Below are 23,939 nucleotides of genomic sequence, written 5' to 3' on the forward strand. Positions count from 1 at the left end.
TAGCTTTAGTGCCAGTTACTTGAAGGAATGTCTGATTAATGAGCTACAAGCACCTTAGTGCCAGAGGGCTGTGTACCTAGTGTGTTGGATAGGTTCTCTCTGCAGTCATGTGTGCAGCTCTGTGTTTAGGATGAAATGCTGCAGGGTGCACAGGAGAAATCTGGACGCCTGTGCTTGTGCTAACTCGCAGATACACAGTCTTCAAAACCCAGGGGACTGCTGCAGCACTTCATTGTGCTACTATCTCACCTATGTAGTTTTGGATAAAGCCACACTGGTCATCTTCAAGGTAATGCTTCTTCTTGTACATTTCTGTGGACCCCATATCAGAGTTTCTCCTGCTCTCCTTCTCCTGTTTTCCATAGTCTTGGGAATCTTTTTTTTACGCAGGAATTTCTCCTCTGATTCCCTGGATCTGAATAGAATGCCATGAGTCTGGGGAATCCAGAAGAGATAATATTTTCATAGATTATCTACATACTTTGCAAGCGATAGCTATAGGGCTCTGGTAATGTTTAACATGGAATTTTTTTTTTTTATTGGAAGTCATATTTTTGTCTATAGAAGGACACTGTATACGTCAAGGCTTACAGTATAAGAGTGTATTGCATTGTATATAGTGTATAACCCAGCTCATCCTTAGAATTTGAAGTATGTGTTGTGGTCGCTTCAGGCTTTTCTACTTTTGGGATTGTTTTTGAAGAATGGCACTGGGTTAACCTGTTTGAATTAGCAGGAACTCCCTGGCCGCCTCCCAAATGCCTGAGAGCTGATCTCTGAGAAATCTTGGACTCTTATGGGTGAAGTATTATAGAAGTGTCATAGCGCTTTATATGTTTTGCTGCTCTTTCCCTGTCAAGGCACATTGTCACCTGAGAAAGTATTTTGCCATTGTAGGTGTATTTGTAAAGGTTTAGTGTAGGAAACCATCCAAAATATCTATTGCACTAGCTGCTCATATGCCGTGCAAATATGCCGTGTCAGATGTGTCATTTGTCTTGAGGATCCATGTTTTAAGAGTAAATCCATTTTTTTACCGCACAAACTTTTTTTGTTTTTACTTATTCACAGTATAATTAATGGTGAATCAAGACTATATGGGTACTTAAGGAGTTAAATTGCTAAATTTTGGATTTTGGTTGCATGTCTCTTGAGCATGGTAGTAGCAACCATCTTTAGAGAAGTCCCTTAGGCCATGTTCACATCTTGTTTTTGGCCCCACGTCGGGAATAAGTGAAAAAAGGATGCTGACGTGCAGGCCGGAGTGCGGGTGACGGCCATATTGACTTAAATGAGAAGGACGGAGACCTTTTGTGACTACATTCTACTCATTTGCCGGACGTAGACTGCTTTTCTGCAGGACTCAAAAGCGTGATGTGAACATGGCTTTATGGTGTGTTTACACAGATTTATCCGACAGATATTTGTAGTCAAAGCCAGGATTGGATTTGGAAAGAGGAGGAATCTCAGTCTCCCTGTTTATAGCCTGTTCCTGGCTTTGGCTTAAAATCTGTCAGATAATTCAATGAGTCTAGATGCAGCCTTACAGGAGCACACATTCCTTTCCAATCTTGCTTACATATTCCAAAACTACCAAGGTCAGTGGTTCAATTGCTCCTACTAAGGTCACAAGCTGACCTGCCTGTTACAAGGTGGGTTTGGGGGGAGGGGGGTGGTAAAGGGTGTCACGTATGTGTGTGTGTGTGTGTGTGTGTATATATCTGTCTTTTGCAGATAAGGATAGTGCATAAGTGCAAAATCGCAGGGGGGTCTGATGTCTGGGACTCCTCCTCCCCCAATCTGCTATAAAACACTGTTAAAAATGTTTTGCCATGGTCAAAGATAATAGGTCTTGTTGCAGCCAGGTTTATTTTATTGCAAACTGGAACATTGACTGGAACATTGCAAATAAAGCACTTGTTGCCTCTCGTGTTACTCCCAGTCATCCTAGCCTGTAAGCTCTTGAGAGCAGGTCACTAATTTGTTATTGTAATTTATTCATTGTATAATTTAATATATAACCTGTAATGTATTTATATATTTAAATAAGCGCTGCGGAATCTGTTGGCGCTATACAAATAAATATTATTATTATTATTAAAACATTTTATCCCCTGGTACAAACAAAACCCTGAGAGAGCATACCCTCTCAACCCATTCCCTCAATGCAGCCAGGTTTTTAACCATGTGTTGAAGTGGGAATTTCTTTGTGCCAACCATGTTACCCTAATGAGCTTACTTTCCCCAAAGCTGTTAATATATATATATACTGTATATGTATATATATATCCGATCATCAGCATTTTGTCTGCATTTTGTGATTGGCTGTGATCCAATCTATTATTCCCATCAGTAACCATGGACATGCATATGGATGATAGGGTATGGAGGGTTTTGGAGGATGCAATAGAGTCACCTTTTTTTTTAATATGTTACATTAGGTTATGCAGCACCAGGGTAAAATGGCCATTTTCTTGTCTTCTGTATACCTCATTTAAATTTAGTGTTCCTCCCCATTGCCTCTCTCAGTACCCTTTGGTATTATGGTCCAGAATCGTTTTTTGTTTTTTTTGTCTACCGGTTTGTCTTTATATTGATTAAGACTCCAGTGTGTTTCGATAGGTTGACTGTTTTATTTTCTTATATACTATACTTAGTGGTGTGGCCTAATAACACCTGTTGGATTTATAGACCATCTTTGACCAATCTAAATATGTCTCCAGAGTGTAATACATATGGTTTAAATTACTTTATGGTCTATTTGTAAATGCTGTGGTTTCTAGGATCTACAGATCACTTACTGCTGGGGTTTTTAAGCAGCAATAGGGGTATATTGAAAAGAAAGGAATAATATGCTTGTAGATGACAGCTGACGACAGCAGCTGAATGAAGCGTCCTCTCTTTAGTACAGGAAATGTTGTTCTCCAACCCATCTGTTCTACAATACAGAAAGGAGAGCAGTCGGCTCTGCAGACTGACTGCATCTACTGTGATTGAAGTTGTTCACTTTCCCTTTTCTCCTCCATCCAGCCTGGACTACCAGGGTAACCTCTGCCAGACACAACTTGTTGTTTCCCTTGGCTCTTCACTATTCCAGCGCACTCTCTATCTTTTCTTCACCCCCTACACAAGCTTCTGCAGCCCGTTTAACAATAATGTCCTATGCCTGCTGCTGGCCCCAGTGTCCTTATAACTATAATAACATTCACTAAAGCTGTGTTACCAACCCTGTTAAAGGGGTTATCCAGTGCTACAAAAACATGGCCACTTTCTTTCACAGACAACATGGCTCTTGTCTCCAGTTTAGGTGTGTTTTCGCGGCCGTTTTTTTTTTTTTTTAGATATGGCAGGGGAGGGGGTGGTTATGGATGGCGGAGGTCACTTACCTCCCCGGTTCCAGCGCCGGGTCCCGAATCGCGCCGCCCCATTCTCCCGTCCCGTGGCTGCTTCCTGGTCTGAGCTGCCGCATGAGACATGATGTCTCAAGGCAGCTCAGCCAATCGGCGGCCATAGCGGAGTCCCGCCTCGGCCCCTGAATGGCGGAGCTGCCTTGAGACGTCATGTCTCATGCGGCAGCTCAGACCCGGAAGCAGCCGGGGGACTGGGCACCTCGATCCGGGACCTAGCGCAGGAACCGGGGAGGTAAATGACCTCCGCCATCCATAACAGCCCCCCACCCCGGCCATATCTGAAAAATACGGCCGCGCCGGAGTACCCCTTTAAAGGGGTTATCCAGTAAAAATATTTTTCTTTAAAATCAACTGGTGTCAGAAAGTTATATCGATTTGTAATTTAAAATCTATTTAAAAATCTCAAGTCTTTCCATACTTATCAGCTACTGCATGTCCTGCATGAAATGTTATTTTCTTTTCAGTCTGACACAATGCTCTCTGCTGACATCTCTGGCCAAGACAGGAACTGTCCAAAGCAGGAATGGTCTTCTATGGGGATTTGCTGCTGCTCTGGACAGTTCCTGTCTCGGACAGAGGTGGCAGCAGAGAGCACTGTGTTTGACTTAAAAGAAAACACCATTTCCTGTAGGACATATGGCAGCTGATAAGTATGGGAAGACTTGAGAATTTTCAATAGAAGTAAATTACAACTCTATATAACTTTCTGAAACCAATTGATTTGAAAGAAAAAGATTTTTGCTGGACAACCCCTTTAATTCTAAAGTATCATGTCCCTTATAACATTGCAGTTGGCCAGGATGAAGCTGTAATTGCCCAGGAATTTTTGTGTCATTTTTATATTTTCCAGCCTAGATAATCCACAGATTAGGTACACCATGAAAAGAGGATTATGTGATGGCAGCCAATCTTTCTACTCATTGTCATTATATGTTGGATAACTCGTTTTGCTGTATCTGCTAATGCTTTGGTGCAAAAAAAAAAGATATGACTAATGTGTAATCATTTTAGGCTATAGCAGGTAATTATTTTTATTCTTTATTTCATTACAGTTTTATTTTTATTACTTTTTTATGTTAGTGAAGAAAAAAATATTACAAATTCTATATTTGTAGCTGTAGATCATTATCGAGCAAGAGCGATTTATTAGAAAACACTGACTTTTCTAGCTATCTAGATTTAAAGGGGTACTCCAGCAAAAACTCCAGTTGTGTCAGACTGGAAAGAAAACAACATTTCCTGCAAGACATACAGCAGCTGATACGTGTGGGAAGACTTGAGATTTGTAAATAGAAGTAAATTACAAATCTATATAACTTTCTGAAACTAGTTGATTTGAAAGATTTTTTTTCCTGCTGGACAACTCTTTTAATGCCACTAAAGGTCATTTTTCGACAGAATGTGCAGGCTTCTGTGACTAGCCCAAATATCTGAACACTCCAAAAAGAAATGCATTTAAATAAATATATGTATATGTATATATGTATATGTATATATGTATTCAGTCACTTTTGACATTGCTTGTCTTTCCTTCCTTTCTCCTCCCTGTTTTTACAGGGAAATATAACAGCCAACAATAATTTATAGAGCAACAATAAAAGTTTGATCAAAGACAATTGTACAGCTACTGCACGTTTTTACGGTACAGTGATTGGGAAAGTTTGCTTGACATTTTTAGACGGCTATGACCCAAAGGTCCTTAATGGTTGTACTAGGATTGAATGAAAGCGTCAGTATCATCACTGTGCACTGCTGCTAGCTTAAAGGGGTACTCCGGCGCTGCTAAAAAAAATCGATCAATCATAAACATAGTTTTTACACTTACCATCCCTCCTGAGTCTGTCTCCATTTGAATTTCCTGCTGTTTGCAGGTCCCTAAACCTCCTGTTGATGTCTTCATTTTTCTCCACTTCCTGGTTTGGACTTTCCCATGATGCGTTTTCTCTCCTGTGATGTCTAACTGACACTTTAAAACTATTACATCTTACATCTTGTTCAGCCAATCAGAGCTAAGCAACCTGGGTCATCTAACAGGGCTTAGACCAGTTTCCCTCTTGATGATGTCATTGTCACAGAATGGCTGCCACAGAACAGCCTGGGGTCAACAGTCATTAGGTAAGAATGAGTTTACTTCACTTCCTGGTGGGGGGTTGAGGGGGGAAAAGATAGGGAAGGGGGGCAGATAGGTAATTGAAGCATTATATAACTTTGTAATGTGTTTCAATTACTGGGAAAAAGCTTTTGGCTGGAGTACCCCTTTAAAACTATTGTTACTAGACAATGGCCTTGGTTTCCTCATGTAGATATTTTGACAAGTGTGTTAGGCATATACCTTTATATTAGGACGATTTTTTTAGCCTTGTTTCTCTGTAAGGGTCCTATTACACTGAGCGATCTTCAAACAAACAAGATTGTTTATCGTTAACCTGAAATAGTTCACCATATTACACCGAACGATAATCGTTATTGCGATCGTTACTATGATCGTTTATTCCTTCTGATCCCAGAAAAACAATGAACAATGTGCAATTACACTGAACGATTAGTGAAAAAATGCGGAACTTGAACGAACGTGGAATTACAGTGAACAATTAGTAATAATTTTAGGTTCAGATCTGGATCAACGATCAAAGACATACGATTTTTCAGAACGATTATCGTTTAAATTCAAACGATTTAACGATTTTTCGCACGATAATCGTCCTGTGTAATAGGGCCCTAATAAGTACATCCTGTGGTGTGTGGCAGCCTCTTATCTGCCCAGTCAGCTGAAGCTTCTGAACCAGTCTCTGCAGGAACAGATCGCTCGGCCAGTAACTGGCCACAATGCTGTCCCATCTTGACTAGTAATTGGCTAGTGCTAGAAGTAGCGTGGATGGGTAAAGTATTACTTTATCGTTTTTTATATACGTAGCAAGGGCTGCATGGACATTGCTAACACCCAGAAATCTTATCTGTTGTCCATTGTGACTCTACTCAACCTGACTGTTGTAGTTTTGATCACTTTCGATCTTCTGGCTGGTTGATATTTTTGGCACTGTTGTCTGATGCTACTTTGACTTTATCGGGCCATTTCGAGATTTGAGTTGGTCTCCTAGTAAACCTGGATTGTGGGGGAAACATGTTGAAACCCCTGTGACAGAACCTTTGCTTTGGCTATCTAGCTGTAAATAGATTGTTTGTTCTTGGGTCAATATCTTTAACTAATTTGTTTACACAAGCTTTATGTTTTGTTGCATCTCACACTCTATATCCATATCTTGAGAATATTTTGTTGCATACCCAATAAATTATATTTACGTTTTAGTTTCCAGGCCGCAGTGATATGGATTTTATTAGCATGCAATGTTACAATTACCCTGCTTGCTCAGTGAGACGTATATGAATATATTTCTTGTATAAACACATATTTGTATGGGGTGGTCCTGGATCCTCATTCCTTAAAACAACTCTGTACCCACAATCTGTCCCCCCCAAACCACTTGTACCTTCAGATAGCTGCTTCTAATCCAAGATCTGTCCTGGGGTTCGTTCAGCAGGTCATGCAGTTATTATCCTAAAAAACAACTTTTAAACTTGCAGCCCTGTGTCAAACAGCCGTGGCCTAGAGTGTCTGTGTCCTAACCTTGCACCACCCCTCCGTCCCTCCTCCCCACTCTCTTCATCATTAGTAATGCCACTGGCAGAATTTTTCCTATTCCTCTGCAGTGAACACTGCACAGGTGCCTTAACGATCCAGCCCATGTGCCGTGTTCTCACAGCTGATGAATAGGAGAATACCTGCCTGGAGCATTCCTAATGATGAAGAGGGCGGGGAGGAGGGACAGAGAGGTTGTGCCAGCCTAATGCACAGACACTCTAGGCCACGCCAATTTGACACAGGGCTGCAAGTTTAACAGTTGTTATTTAGGACAATAACTGCTTCACCTGCCGAACGGACCCCAGGACAGATCTTGGATTAAAAGCAGCTATCCGAAGGTACAAGTGGTTTGGGGTGGGCAGATTGTGGGTACAGAGTCGCTTTAAGGGTAGCTTCACTCGTACCGGATCCGCAGCAGATTTCATGTGCAGGCTTGCAGCGAAATCCGCTGCAGATCCTGTACTGTGAAGCTGATCCGCTGTTTGTATGTGACCCGGCCCCGAGCATACATTACCTGCTCGGCGCCGCGGCTGTGTGTGACGCTCCCGGCTCCCCTCCCTCCTCATCAGCCAAGGAGCGAGGGGAGCCACACACAGCCAGGGAGCTACACACAGCTGCGGCGCCGAGCAGGTAATGTATGCTTGGGGCCAGGGTTGTGGGCTGCAGCCGGCGGCAGGAGGGTTAAAGGGGCCGGGTCCAATACTCGCAGCGCATCCGCTGCGTGTATGGGACCCATTCAGCTGGCAGCGTGAAATCCGCTGTGGATCCGGTACGTGTGAAACTACCCTAAGGGTGCGTTCACACCTACAGGATCCGCAGCAGATTTGATGGTGCAGATTTGATGCTGTGTTCAGTTATTTAAATGAAATCTGCTGCGGATCCGGTAAGTGTGAACGTACCCTAAAGGGGTTTTTAGAGTGAAGAGGCTACAGCTGAAGGCTGGATGTCAGATTCCCACCAATCAGATATTGATGGCCTATCCTCAGGACTGACAGATTGACTATCCATGGTGCACTAGAAAGGGGAGGCTGGTGTACAAGAGAGACAACCTAATAATTTTTTGTGTCCTGTAAACTTGTGAAATTAGGTTTCTTTGGTTTGAACTTCATAAAGACTTTAAGCCTTTTGTTTTTTTCTATTTGGATTTAGATTATTTTGTCGCGTGTCATGGGGGCTGGAAGCAGGTTCAGAGCGCTCATCTGAGCTGCCTCGGCCCACGGTCATTAAGGTTATTCCCATTTAATCTACTTTCCGTCATTTATACCTTCTAAACAACCTCCTGTTTTCTTCCACTAATTGCCTCAAAAAAAGTGGGCAGAATGAATGGAAGAATTTAGCATTGTAGTAGTGCCAAACAGTTCAAGTGCTGGAAATGTCGGGCCATTGGCTTCTATAGCATCAGTAAGACTATTGCTGCAACTTCCAGTACTATACTCTGGAGAACGGCTGGCACACTGCTTCTTATTAAAGTATGAGAGTAGCAGTTGTGAAGGAACAAAAGATGAAAAGGGGTGTAATGTACAGTATAAATTTATTTTAAGCCAAGATTTGTGCTTATAATGAAAAAGTACTATAGCGATACATCATGATGTGTACCGTTGCTTAAAAGGTTTATCCAGTGCTACAAAAAAAGGGCAACTTTCTTCTAAAGACAGCAGTTCTGCTTAGACCTGTGCTTGTCCCACAAGGTGCTGGAGCTTGGCAGAAACTTTAACATCCAGGGAAACGGGGTGTATAGTATACCTCCAGGAGCTGGATCGCTATACCAGGCCTGGTAAGTACATCTGGGCAGTTGAACACTCTTATGAGCATGTTATTTACCAAAAATGACTCCTTACCCCAGAACAAATGTTGTAAAGTCCTGGTCAGTGCCTCTCATCCCCACATGTAGCTGTTCACTACCTATAGTTAGGGCTATATACTACTTGCAATAACTCAGCCTGTCTGCCTCCTCAGGAAGGAGCAAAACTCTGTCTGAAAAGTCAATCAAAGTTCTTCTCATTCAATGCTTTGTGTAACCCTTTGCTTGCTGCCGGTTCCCCTTTTGCAGCACTATGTCATGGCATAAGGTAAGAACAAAGTGCTTTGACTTTTCCAGAGAACTAATATGGTAGTAACTATGTGTGTACTACTGACAACACAATACATCTCTGGTCTAGCCTTCTAAAATAGAGAGAATGGGAAATTGCTATGCATCATGGAAGGGATTCTCAGGGGCTCCATAATACCAGGGAGAACATTAAGGCCACAATATCACATTCTATAGATATAGTCTGGCATGGACTGTATGCTCCGGACTGGACTTCGGAGCTTCCAGCATCATCATTTATTATGATGTAGTGAGCTCCGAACAATGAACAATGTGCAATTACACTGAGCGATTAGTGAAAAAATGCGGAACTTGAGTGAACGAACGTGGAATTACAGCGAACAATTAGCGAATGATTAACGATAATTTTAGGTTCAGATCTAAATCAACGACAAACGACATATGTACGATTTTTCGATCGTTGCCTGCAATTACACAGAACGATTATCGTTTTTAAATTCGAACGATTTAACGTTTTTTTGCACGATAATCGTTCCGTGAAATAGGGCCCTTAGGGATGAAGGATGTATCTAGTGGCGTCATTGCTCAACAGTAGTAAAGGGAAGTGATATACAAAGTTTTACACCTCTTTATGTTGTCTTACGTGTCTTCACATAGTCTTGCCTTATGGATTATAGTGCAAAAGAGAACAACCAGTAGTCCAGTAGAGGACAGATGAATTGTCGTGGCCATTAATGTTATTTGTAATAGCATTGGTGACTTCAGTTGTGTGTTTTTATTGAGGATTAGTCTTCTGTTGTTGTGTTATCCTATCCTTGGCACTGGGCTTTGTTTGTCTGTCAGTTGGATAGTTTTGTGTACTGGGATAGGGATTATATAGGCCAATACTTGGGTCGGGCTACATAGAGAGAAGTAGGAGGAGTGGCGCAGCTGCTGTCTAGTAATCCTACCAGACAAAAATAGCCAGCCATTATAAAGCGTAATGATGAACAGTACAGTACGGCCTTCCACCCACAACACCCCAGCACTTGTCTGCAAAATCTCTAGCTAATTCATGTAGGAGGCTATATTTATTACACTCGGGGGGGGTGCAGAGGAAGATGGAAATGTAAATCATGCATCTCAGGTAGCGACAAACCATGCCATGGCTTAAGGCCTATTATACAAAGCAATTATTGGCCATATTTGGCCGATTATCGGTCATTACGGCCAATAATCGCTTTGTGTAATAAAAGGCAATGATCCGCCTTTATAATTGTCACAAACGTCATTGCTTTTTACCCTGTGTGTTTATTGTCCGAATGCATTCAGTTCATTCATTCTCTGCCTATTACATAGTTTATTCTGTCACTGTATAACTATATGGTAATGATACCTATAGTTTTGTGGATGTGTATATAATACAGACACTATTTTAATGATTTCAAAACTAATAGTATAAAAATTAATTTCTATGTACAATGGTTGCTTGGATCATCTTTACTGTTCTGTAATGTAATCTGTGTTTCCTGCTTTGCAGAAAATACCTGAAGACTTAACACTAGATGCCTTACTGGAGATGAATGAGTTAAAAGTGAAAGAAACCATGAAGAAGTATGGAGCTAGCACAGAAGAGTGCTCCCGGCTAAATGGAGCTCTTACCTGTTTAAGGAAGCTAGCGTGGTCAGGTAGAGACATTTTCTATACTATAATATAGTACGTCAGTTTTAGATGAGCTGAGTAACACATAGTAAACGTTATTGTATTGTATTGCGTTTTCCCAGAAAACCCTTTTTTTATCTGCAGGGTAAGTCATCAATAACAGGTTGGTAAGGTACAGACAAGTGGTGCACCCACCGATCAGCTGCATGCCAGAGATGTGGTGCCCACATGAAGGGTGAACAGGACTGTATCTCAGCATGACCACTACACAATGGATGGCGCTGTCTGCTTCTAAGGGTGCATTCACACCAGTTATGCCTTCCAAAGCATTTATACGTCAGCACCTTGTCTAAATTGTCTGTAGACGTATTTGTGCACAGACTGACGTGGACCCTATATATTTCTGTAGCCTGAACATAGTCATTTAATGAATATATTTGGGCCATTTCCTGCAGTTTCACCCAGACTCTGATACATAAGAATGGTTAGCTATCCTTCTAAGTGAAAAGTATTATATATGTGTGAAATGACCTGAACATAGTCATTAGCTGACTACCTTTGGACCATAGAAGTGAATGGGATCTGTTTCAGAAGGCACAGTCGTGGTGTGAACCCTGCCTTAATCTGTTTCTCTGCGTACAGTTGTAGCCAAAAGTTTTGAGACTGAACAATTTTATTTATTTTTTTTTCCAAAGTTTTTGGCTTCTGTGGTTTTTAGATCTTTTAGTCAGATGGTTTTTATGGTATACTGAATGATTTTATGTTACATCAAGTTTATGCAAGTACTATATACAATTCGCCCTGACCTGCTGGGTTAGGGCTTCTAGCTCAAATTCTAACTGTTGGCAACCTATTCTTTCCAGTGCTTGGAGTTTATCACAATTTCCGTTAATTTGTCTACACACTTTGACCACGGGTCCTAAGGGGATTGCGATCTGGGCCTAAAATGGCAATGTTTTGTTCATCAAGCCAATTGACATGATGATCCATGTGTACACCTCTAAGTAAAGCCGGCCAGCCCTGTGCCAGGCATTGGGGTACAAATCTACACCTGCTCTGGAGCAGGTGTAGATTTGTATTGCGATTTACATCCGCTAGTGGGTGTAAATCATAATAAATCTGGCACTGGAGGAGTTTCGAGCTTGCAGGTGTAAACCTTAGCAAATTTGCTGCAGGGCTAGGCCATAGGCCAACTTCTACGGCATGCTATATGAGCTCTATTTTCTTATTTACTTGTACACAGCCTATATAATTCTTCTCAGCAGACCACCTTGTATCTGCTCTTCTCTTTCTCTCTAGCTTGTTTGAGCTGTCCCCCAAGGTTTCTATAACCCCAGTTATCTGAGTTGGTGTTTAACTCCCTCCCCCATTGCCCTTGCTGTTATCTAAGAGAGCCGGTAGACCTTAGCCATAGTAGAAATTTCTGAGTATTTAGAACAGGGGTGTCAAACTCTTGCCCTCCAACTGTTGCAAAACTACAGTTTCCTTTATACCTGGTCAGCTAAAGCTTTAGCTTTGGCTTTCCAGACATAATGGGAATTGTAGTTTATAACAGCTAGAGGGCCTGAGTTTAACCTGTGATTTAGAAAGTTGCCTAATTTTGCAGCTGGAAGAATTGTGGCTACAGTTATTATCCTTGCTGTAACTAAGGACCAGCAAAAGACAAATCCTGCAATAACTGCTTTAGTTCTTCTTTTAATCATGATATTTTCAATGTCTTACTGTACAATTATTTTTGTCTAGGTGGAGACTTGAAGGATACATTGTGGAATCCTAGTGAAGCTCGGAAGGACAGCTCTTCCCAATCTCCGTATGACCTCTCATCCCCAGTGGGGACAGTTTGGACTTTACACACTCAACTTCCAAAGGCCAACAGCCACCAGCCGCGATCCATATCGGTGTCCGCCATCCCTGTTTCTGAATCACATGGACCTTATATTTATCCAGAGAGCTTCCAGGATCCATTTAGCTCTTCATCACCAAGCAATAAGCTAACACTGAGGACTCCCCATGGGATTACAATAACACCACCCACCACTCCAATGACAAAGAGACACATGAAACTAAAGCCTCCTCGGACACCGCCGCCACCTAGCCGCAAGGTTTTCCAGCAACTGCTGCCTAACTTTTCTACACTGAAAAGGAGCAAGTCACATGAATCACAGCTTGGGAACAGAATAGACGAAGTACCATCTTCAAAGTAAGTGCAATATATATAGTAGAATATTTTTAATGGCTCTGGGCACTTTCTCATTGAACAGTCAAAATATAAACTGTATATTAACCCAACTGAAGTCATTTTGAATACAGACAGCAAAGTGTTTTTAAAGGGCTATTGGTTTGATGGCAAGTTTAAAATACCGGTAGTATTCTTCAAAGTTTTCTAATGCAAAGCAGACACCAGCTTAATTGGCTTCAGCAGAGAGGTGGCAGCCACTTGCTTGGCTTTTTAGGCATATTTTATAGACAATGGGGGAGATTTACTAACGAGTCTAATTTGTGGGACTATTCTAATGAGGATTGGTGTATATTTTAGTCCAATATTTTGTGACTGATTTATTAAAATGTTGTGCTGCCTTAGTGAATGTAAAAAGGCACAGAAAAAGGCGCAAATATACGAAAATTGCGCAGGCATATTCACCTTGTACTGGCCAGATGTAGGGCTGCACCTGTTTGTAAATTGATAAATTGAGCGCTAATCCTAGATTATCCGAACTTTTGGGTGAATACTCAAAACAGGCAGATTAAAAAAAGACCAAAAATGGGTGAAACATCCAATTACTCACCTAAAAATAGGCGCAAAGTCCTTGGTAAATTTCCCCTCATGTGCCTTTCTTCCACATTCTTCATCATTTTTATTTTAGAAATAAAATACGTAAATACAATCATTTAACCCTAAAAGTAAATGATTGTAGTTGGAGTTGATCATAACAGACCCTGAATGTGATCCCACTGTGCCCACTAACCAGATCGGCTTTAGGCCATTTCCGAAAGTGGTGTTTATGCACCCTTTAGTCATCTCCTATAAGGATCTGGCCTTCAGTGCAGGGAAACAAGTCACTATTTCTGGGAGTGGTCCCTGTGTAGGTCACGGCATGTCCACTCTTGTATACTCCAAATACACCTTTTAATTTTGAAGACCACAACTTTAAAAGTAGATCAGAGCACATAATACCTTTTTAATGTATACCTGTTTGTACAATACTTTTCTGTGAATTCCACAATTCTGAAATCTGACTCTGCAACTATTCTTGTGTCTTTCAGATTCGGTAAGCGCCCAGACTGTGACAAATCTCACGTAAAAGTATTGCTTTTATGGCAATCTATTTATTATTTGTTTAATGTCCTTTTAACCTAATTTTTTGCTTGTTGTTTTTTTGCTATTGTGTGTGTGTCTGTTTTTATTGAATAGTAGAAATTACTGTGTTAAAGAGAACCTAAGTCTATTTATGAAGATACAGACTGTCTTTGCAGTCTGTATCTTATACCTTACCCAATCCTGTTTTTCGGTGCAGCAAGGCCTGGCGCCACCATCTTGATAACGTCACTTGCGTTCCATAAATCAGGAGCCAACAGAAAAAGGACCCATTAATTTTAAACATCCGTTTTTTGACCATTGATCCATTCTGAAAAAACACAATGTATGTGATGGAGCATTGTTCTACTTAAAAATCCTTGTTTTCTTTCAAGATGCAGACCTTTTCCTGTATCTCTGCTTAAAGAATTGTTATTTAACTAAAAGGGAAATTTTCCATGTTGCATGTTCATTTTCATGTTAGGCCTCATCCACTTATCAGTTGTTATTTTTTTGCACCATGAGGCTGGGTTCACACTACGTATATTTCAGTCAGTATTGCCGTCCTCATATTGCAACCAAAACCAGGAGTGGATTAAAAACACAGAAAGGATCTGCTCACACAATGTTGTAATTGAGTGGATGGCCGCCATTTAGTGGTAAATATTTACTGTTATGTTAAAACAAAGGCTGTTATATTGAAATAATGGGAGTTATTTACTGTTATATCGCGGCCATCCATTCAATTTCAACATTGTGTGAACAGATCCTTTCTAACCCAGCCTAAATCTGGAGCCAACAGAAAAAGGACCCATTAATTTTAAACATCTGTTTTTCACCATTGATCCATTCTGAAAAAAAGTAGGACCTGCACTTATATGGTTCGTTTTTTTTTGTTTTTTTTAGAGCAGAATCTTAAATAGAAGTTGGAGTCCATTTTACCAGATGACAAACAATGATATACCATATTTGCCCGCACATTTTTTACTTAAGTACTGCCTAGCAACCCTGGGCAGGCTCCCCCTTGTGGCCATTTATTACCCTTTTAGGGCATGTTCACACTGAGTAAATGTGGCGGAATACCACGGCATAGAGTTCAGTTAAAGGGAACCTGTCACCCCCCGTGCCAGGGTGACAGGCTCCCGACCCCCCGCTACAGCCCCCTATACTCACCTGATCCCGCCGGGTCCCGCTTCTGGATCCAGTCGTGTCACGGAGATGTCAGCCGCTGCAGCCCGGCGCGCTCTGAGAGATGAGTCCAACGCTCATAGAGAATGACTGAGCGCTGGACTCTCCGTCATTCTCTATGAACGTTGGACTCATCTCTCAGCGCGCTCGCCAGGCTGCAGCTGCTGACATCTCCGTGACCCGACCGGATCCAGAAGCGGGACCCGGCGGGATCAGGTGAGTATAGGGGGCTGTAGCGGGGGGTTGGGAGCCTGTCACCCCGGCACGGGGGGTGACAGGTTCCCTTTAACATGTCAATTCTTTGTGCGGAGCGTAGCTGGAGCAGACAGACCATGGCACACTGAGACAGGCAGGATTCCGCAGCAGAGGGTTCCGCCACGGAATTCCGCCACATTAACTAAGTGTGAACATACCCTTATTTGTTTTTTTCAGAATTGCAAAAACTAATACAAAGCTGATGCATCAATGGTGCCATACTGATGGTTCCTCCAGGACATCATTGATCCTGGAGAGAAGCTGATGCGCGGATGAGGCCTTAAAGTGAGAATAATAAACTTAAAATTTACCAATAAACATTTCAGTCATTTAAAAAAATAATTTACCAATATAGCCACTTTTTAATAAGTCATCCATGAAGTCTGTCAGTTTCTAAATCTGTTGACGATCAACTTTTTGTGCAGCAGCAACCACAGCTTCCTAGACACTGTTCAGAGATGTGTGTACTGTTTTCTCTCATTGTAAATCTCCCATTTAGGAAGGGCCCACTAGTACCCAATAGGGTTTAGTCAGGAGGAACGGGCCTCATTCTTTCATCCTTAAAGGGGTTGTCCAGGCTCTTCCAGAAACAGCCCCACCCTTGTCCTTAGTTTGGGTTTGGTTTTGCACCTCCAAAACCATTGAAGGGAATGGAATTGGAATACAACACACAATATGAGGACAGGTGTGGTGCTGTTTTTTTTTTGGCATCAAAGTAGCTGTGCTTTTTCTAATGCTATATAACCCTTTGAAAGCCTTTACTGGTTAGAAATGCAGTGGAGTACTTCAATGTATTTGATGGAGCATTGTACTGCTTAAAAATCCTTTTTTTTTAAGATGCAGACCTTTTCCTGTATCTTCGCTTAAAGGAAGTCTTTTTGTAAAAACTGGCAGTAGATTTAGGAGTTGTTTTTGAGTCCATTTTTAATATAAAAATGGCCAGCTAGTTTATCTTTAAAAATGGCAACCCATAGCAGTACTCCACTGCTTTTAGTAATCCAGCCATGGGCCCATCCATCCGGTCTGGTGAGAGTCAATCCCATTCCATTAGTCCAAAAAAACTTTGAAAAAAATCTGTCTTCACATATTTCTTGGCCCAGTCTTGATGCTTTAGTTTGTGTGTCTTGTTCAGTAGTGGTCGGGTTTCAGGCTTCCTTACCTTGGCCATGTCTCTGAGTACTGAACACCTTGTACTTCTGGGCATTCCAAGGAGGTTGCAGTTCTAGAATACCATGGCACTGGAGAATAATGGCTTCCTGGCCGCTTCATGTTTGATTTTTCTCAAATCTTTTTTTTTTTTTTTTAACACATTTCTTGCAGTCCTGTTAATTATTAGCAGCAAATCTTTGAGGCTGGAAACACACACCACTTTTTTTTTTGTTGGGAAAACAGCCCCTGCAGTTTTTGTGTCAAAACAAGAAGATAATTCAACTGGGGTGGAAGATATAAAGGCATGACTTGTACTTTTCTTTTCTGTTGGATCCACTTCTGGTTTTGGCACAAAAACTACAGTGGCTATTTTCCATAAAACTGCCATGTGTGTTTCCAGCCTGATGGTTGTCATCACACCCCAATAGCTTAGTGGCAAACCAAAACAATCACTGAGCTAAAGGGGATCAGCAAATTATACAATGGAGTATTTAATCAAGAGTCTCCTTTGATACATTGCTACCTAAAAAAATTGAATATGCAAAAATAGGGTCTGTGGAGCCTCAGTTGCGAGTTTCAAAACACTGGAATAGCCAGATATCCCTCCAGGAAAGGATTTTAAGAGTGCTTCATCTGTCTTTACAGTAAGAAATCTCTTTTTTGACCCATTTTGCAAGCTACCTTATAATTTATTTTCTGGAGACCTTACCTCTCTACTCTAAATGCAGTGATCTGACTGGCATACTGAATATATATAGCTATAGTGTGCTTTTAGAGCAGAGTGGTGGTCGGTAACCTAGACAACGAGAATGTATTTGCAAAAATATTTAAATTAAAGAGCCATACAAGGAATACCCCTTTAAGTAATGCAGAGATGGGTATATCCCTTTAGGTAATGGCATTTTTAAAACTACGCTCTTTTGCCTTGCTGCACTTAAATCACTATGCACATACCAGGTATGATACACTGGCCACACTCTCCCTTATTACACAAATACACCTGATATGCCTCATTCCACTAAGCATTAAAGCTTATACAACTAGGAGTTGGAAGAAATACATAAAAATGATGATACAGTCAAAATACTCACTTGACTATTAATTGTGCACACAGGGGGAGATTTATCAAACATGGTGTAAAGTAGAATTGTCTTAGTTGCTCCTAGCAACCAATCAGATTCCACCTTTCATTCCTCACAGACTCTTTGGAAAATGAAAGGTGGAATCTGATTGGTTGCTAGGGGCAACTGAGCCAGTTTCACTTTACAGCATGTTTGATAAATCTCCCCCAGAGTGTGTAAAATATATACGTATATCTATATATCTGTTAATCTTTTCAGATGTTCCTCATGGGTCACCGCAGATGGTACGGAGAGATATAGGTCTTTCAGTAACTCACAGGTATGATATGCAGTGTAACTTTCTATGCCTTTTTTTTTTAATTCCTGTTTTCTCCTGGTGAATAATGCCTGTGTCTATTTTAACAGATTTTCAACAAAATCCTGGTTGTCACAAGTGTGTCATGTTTGTCAAAAGAATATGATGTTCGGGGTGAAATGTAAACACTGCAAGTAAGTTACACTCTTTGGAACATTATTATTGTATACTAATATTCCGTCACGCTGCAGTTTGCCCTGGTTTTTCCATTATCTTTGTTATGTTCTTGATCTTCTATGTGATAAAAAATATATAATGCTTAGGGCAGACTAACTGGAATGACTTACTTTCCATCACCTGTCTTTTATTCAGAGCAATACATGTCAGTACACGTATATCTCTTTTCTAGCTTCTGTAAACAAGAGGCAAATATGGCCAAAAAGTAAAGTGAATTATATAACTAACAGACTATCATTGTATGCCTGTTTCTTGCAAATTAAGCATATTGGGTATATGGATATTAGATGGATTTGCTCCGGATATTTTCTACAGCACATCCATAGCACAATCTGCACCGAAGCATGTAAATTTTAGCCTGATACCTTGCATTTAACCTTAGGGTGGGGCTATATGGTGATTTTAGGTCAGGCAGACAGGAACCACTGTGTCGCATTGCCTATCGTGCTGTTCGGGTAAAGTGGGACGTGTTGAGACTCACAAGTAGCAAAAAGTGGCCAGAAATTCACAGTGGTTACTGGTCGTGCGGCTGGGAGTGACTGTGTAGTCCCAGAGTCGTTCTATCCCATTCTGTGGCTCTAAATCTGTCCTGTTCTTTCTCCTGCACTATATTTCAATGACAGTATTTCACATTGACATTTGTTTTTGCCCTCTAGATTAAAATGTCACAATAAGTGCACAAAAGAGGCTCCACCATGTAGAATATCCTTCCTTCCTTGTAAGTAACTTTCTTGCCACTTTCAGGTTTTTATAACTGTACTGCAAATAAGATATTGGCAGACGCTTGACTGATTTTTTTTCTTTTGTCCCCTGCAGTACCAAAAATAAGAAGGACGGAATCTGTTCCATCAGATATTAACAACCAAGTGGATAGACCCGCAGAACCATTATTTGGAACCCTTCCCAAAGCCCTTACGAAGAAGGTATGAAGCAGTGCGCCATAAGGTTGTTTCCAATAAAATAGAATATGTTAAGAGTTACATAAACAACATAGCTTGCAACTCCCATTAATGTCAGAGGGAGTTATACAAATTTCGTCTCTCAGCCTCCTTGGCAGCCTGACAACCTCAGGCCATCACAAACAGGACAGAAGGGGCTGAAATGCCTTTAATGAGAAACTGTCAGCTCTAGATCATCCTCAGAGCTGAGGGGTCAGTGAGGCTATGCTGAGTCTCAGGATGCATGCCTCCTCCCTCCTCCTCCCCTCCTTGCTTTGAATGATTGGAAGTGCATGGTTCAGTTCTGGAATAGAAACTCTTATAGAATATATTAATAAAGGCAAGGAGGGGTAGGGGAGGGCGGAGGTGTGCATGCTGCAGCTCAGCAAAGCCTCCTTGACCCTTCAGCTGTGTGCATGATCTAGACCTGACAGTTTCCCATAGAATTACAGTTATCTAAGGACATCCTTGTGACCTATAACACTATTATAATCACTTTTTTCCTGCAATTTTTATTTGTCCAGGAACACCCCCCAGCAATAAACCACCTGGATTCAAGCAGTAACCCATCTTCAACCACATCTTCTACACCTTCTTCTCCAGCACCTTTTCAGTCATCAAATCCTCTCAGTGCTACTACCCCACCAAATCCATCTCCAATGGGTCTCAAAGACAGTCGCTTCAATTTTCCAGGTAAGGCATTAAATCCTTTTATATTGTTTTATCGGCAGTATGCACAAAAAAGGTGTCAGATTTGTCTTTAGCATTACCCAACAAACACACAAAAATTTGGAGCTAGAAATTCTGCTTCCAAATGTAACATTGTTATTTAAGAGGTATTCCGGGAAAATGTAAATTTTCCCCTATCCACAGGATTGGGTAAAAGTAGAAAATTGTGGGGGTCCAACCCCTGAACCCCCTCGGCAATCTCCATATCGCACCCCTACAGCACTGTTATGAATAGAGGCCTGGGTCGGCATGTGACCCGCGGCTATATTCATTACTATACAGTGACAGAAAGAGTACAGCGCTCTTCCTGCGTAGTTCTTCCGTCGCTCCATAGGAATCAATAGAGCCACGAGTCACTTGCCGACCCGGGGCTCTGTTCATAACAGAGTAGGCGGGTTCCGATACGCAGATCACCACTGGGTTCAGGAGTCGGACCGTCTGCGATCTCCTACTTTTCCCTATCCTGTGGAAAGGGGAAGAGTTGAATTTTCCTAGAATAGCCCTTTAACGTCAAAAATTTATAACGCTAACATATAAGTTTAACATACTGTTTGTTAACCCTTTTAAAAGGAATAGGCTGATCATCACTAGGCAATCAGTTATTATCGCCAGGGGAAGTTGTGGCCAGCCGCACATTTCCTTTTCAGCAGTACAGGAGAAATGTGGTGGTGTATCGCTCTCACTCAAATGTGCAGTAATATAAGACCTGATGCTGCCAAGTTTGAGGTAGTAAGACCAGCTCTTTCTGCTCTAGCTGAAACACTGGAGTCCAGAGCTAGGGAGCCCTGTATGACATCCATATGCCTTAGTAATGTTTTTCAGGACTCTCCCTTTAAGGCTTTTTATTACAAATGGCAAAGCTGACAGTGCTTTTTGATGCATGTGGCCATTGATGTGTCATTGTGGTGCTGCTTGTAAAGGTGTCACTATTGTGAGTCATCCAGCTGTATCACTCATTAGAACATGTATTAACTTGAGAGCACATTCTTGCATACTGTGAGGGCACATTCCTGGCAGTAGTCATGTGCCCACCTTGGTATTAGTATCAGTATACATTGTGCAGATACAACCAAACCATCTTTTTTTATACAATTTTTTATACAATACAGTGCCAAAATACATAAGTATAGTACAAAAGTGGTGTATTTTTTTGTTTCTGATCCCTGGCGTTTTGCATAGAGTGACATATATGCATGTAGCTTTCCATAATGCAATTTTTCTGCATGTTTCTTTGCATGCTGCATGAATAGTTTAATCCAGTTGAACACAGCTTTAGCCAAGTAAGATGGTAGCTCCTACATGCTTATGATCTAATCAAATGATGATGTATCCATTATCCTTACTGTATACCAATAGAAATATTCATTATTTCATCAGAAATTGAGCACTAAACATTATAAGAAATGAGGTTAACAGAAAATGTTCCAAAAAATATTTTTGCAATTTTGGAAAAAAAAATATATATTTTGTTTTTTTCTCTAAAATTATTTTAGGCCACAGTGACATTCAGATGTACATCTCAATACGGTTTATAGCAGTTTAAAGTAGAATTATGTTTTACTAGAACCATTCAGGATAGTTGGGTCATGTTTTAAAGAAGAATCCCCCCCCCCCCCCCCAATGATACAGATACACTGCAGGGTTAAGTGGAAACAGTGCCTTTTACAGATCCTCTTGCTGAAGATGCATCTACTGACTGTCTGTAAATGCGTGTCTCTGGGGCTGAGTATTGTACACATATCAGTTGTAGAGCATGCAGTACTTATACATTCACCTTGAATTTTGTTAAAGGAAGAAGTAGTAAAGTTGGTCCATATTTTAGAACCACACTTTCAGGGCAGCACTCGCCTGCTCCTCGTTCCCTGCATGCTGCCAGCGCTATTACACATGTCGTCAGTGAGTGGGTAAGAGCCAGGGGAGCTGTGTGGGGCTGCCCGGGAGATTGCTAGATCGTCCGGGTAGCCCATAGAAGATAGCGGTGATTGGCTGCCGACGCTCCTATTCGAATGACTGCAGCAGATCACTGCTATCGTTGATTTTTCAACATGTTAAAAGACAAAGATCAGCTGACAAAGTGCATGTCGGCTGATTGTGGTCTTCTATTACACAAAGCGTTTATCGGCCGTAACAGTCGGCATCGGCCAAAAACGGGCGATAATCACTTTGTGTAATTGGGCCTTTAGATAAGCTGGTGCCAGAGATGTCTCCAGTAGATCGTTCATTTCTCCATTGAATGATGGAACTGGGAGAGAGTCAGTCAAAAATCTTATACAGGTAAGGCCAACATTTCCCAGGATTAGAGATGAGCGAATCCCTTTGTTTGATCAGCTTTCCGCTCATCAAGCCGCCTGCCTTTCAGTGCTGATCCACTGCCTGCCACTCCTCCCTGGATGCTGGGAAAAGCTGGATCCAATCCTGGGAAACTTCTCGCAGTTTCCCAGGACTGGATGCAGCTTTTCCTCGGTACTTGGGGTGGAGCGGCAGGGAGTGGAGCAGCGCTGATAGGCCGAAAACTTGATGAGCAGAGCGCTGATCAAACTAAGCGCTTCGTTTAGATTAGCAATTCTCTTATCTCTACCCAGGATCATTGTAAAGCTTCTAAACCATTTACATGTATGTAGATTATACTGTATCTGCTTATAAATGATCAAATCTGCTTAAACAGAACCATACACTAGGTCAGTGTACTGTATATACTTTACTTTACTTGTAATAAAAATCACCTAGCATCACTTTCATGCTGTAAGATTCCAATGCAGAAATAGCTTGGTGGAGCCATATAGACTGACAGCTGTTTGCTTCTGTTAGCTGGCAGCTGTATATTCCCTCAGCCAGGGACACAGGGTAAAGTCATCCTGGCTGCTGGCTGAACCTCATGCAAAGCAGGCATGGAAAAAATGAGACATAAGCTCTTTGTGACTTTCTCACTTTTCCAGTTCCATTAGATCATTGTATTGAAGAAATGTAGAGCTTATGTTGCTGTGCTACCAAGGGAATTCATTATTCCACACAGTCACAAGCAGCATTAGCTTTGATAACCATAGATTTTGTAGTATTGACCTTCAGTGATAGAAAACCCACTTGTAGCATTGTAAGAGATCATTCCTGATCTCTCTGGAGTGGTTGAATTTCTGAAAAACTAGTTAAAAACTTACCTACCATACCTTGTTTCTGTAATACTTGCTGAATTAGATAACTTTATTGGTCTAATTGTCATTGAAAATATTAGTTTATGCATAGTATAAAGTGCTGCAGTTTTCCCACTAGTGGTTATAGTCCTGCAATAGTTTCCTTTAATATAATCTGTGCTTTATAGCCACACGTTTTATGAGTTGTAGTAGTTTATACTTGAGTAACATAAGTTTTGTGTTCTCAGCAACCTATTTTAAATGTTATTTAGTCAATAACTATAATTTTTTTGTTACTCTGCTTCATTATCCAGTGTGATAACTTATAGAAGTCTGTCGAATTTTTTTTTATTAAAGTATTGTACCCACCCCAAAAGTTATACAAATCACCAATATACACTTATTACGGGAAATGCTTATAAAGTGCTTTTTTCCCTGCACTTACTACTGCATCAAGGCTTCACTTCCTGGATAACATGGTGATGTCACGACCCGCCTCCCAGAGCTGTGCGGGCTGTGGCTGCTGGACAGGATGATGGCAGAGGGGATGCTCAGTGTCCCTCCAGTGCCCTGTGTCCCTTAGTGTCCCCTGCCATCATCCTCTCCAGGAGCTCCCACCATCTGGATGTCCCGCTCAGCGAATCAGTTGCTGCGGAAGGGCACCGCACTGATTGGCTGAACAGAAGGTCCAGATGCCGGTAACCTCCAAAGCAAGCCAAAGCGCGGGCCGGTACATAGGGCCGCGGGGGGTTAAGGGGGCTGCCTCTTACATACTCGCAGCAGGATGACAATGCCGCTGCGAGTATGTAATCTAATCTAAGTGGATTTCGCTGTAAACTTGCAGCATGAAATCCGCTGTGGATATGTTATATGTGAACTCACCCTCAAGAAAGGACAACCAA

The 23,939-nt window shown here is 41.4% G+C and overlaps 1 protein-coding gene across 2 annotated transcripts in view; it reads left to right on the forward strand.

Moving 5' to 3' along the window:
- Positions 1–23,939, forward strand: part of KSR1 (kinase suppressor of ras 1) — a 116,627-nt gene that overhangs the window by 64,505 nt on the left and 28,183 nt on the right. Inside the window, exons 3-10 of one of the 2 annotated variants that reach the window (XM_069971125.1) lie at positions 10,620–10,767; positions 12,485–12,941; positions 14,006–14,010; positions 17,969–18,029; positions 18,116–18,199; positions 18,899–18,960; positions 19,059–19,165; positions 19,705–19,873. In XM_069971125.1, the coding sequence (XP_069827226.1) occupies positions 10,620–10,767; positions 12,485–12,941; positions 14,006–14,010; positions 17,969–18,029; positions 18,116–18,199; positions 18,899–18,960; positions 19,059–19,165; positions 19,705–19,873 (1,093 nt within the window). Of the gene's footprint in view, positions 1–10,619; positions 10,768–12,484; positions 12,942–14,005; positions 14,011–17,965; positions 18,030–18,115; positions 18,200–18,898; positions 18,961–19,058; positions 19,166–19,704; positions 19,874–22,109; positions 22,162–23,939 lie in introns of those variants that run through there. The other variant, XM_069971126.1, reaches the window with a different exon arrangement.

This window comes from Dendropsophus ebraccatus, chromosome 5, assembly GCF_027789765.1.
Source record: "Dendropsophus ebraccatus isolate aDenEbr1 chromosome 5, aDenEbr1.pat, whole genome shotgun sequence".
Classification (NCBI taxonomy): domain Eukaryota; kingdom Metazoa; phylum Chordata; class Amphibia; order Anura; family Hylidae; genus Dendropsophus; species Dendropsophus ebraccatus.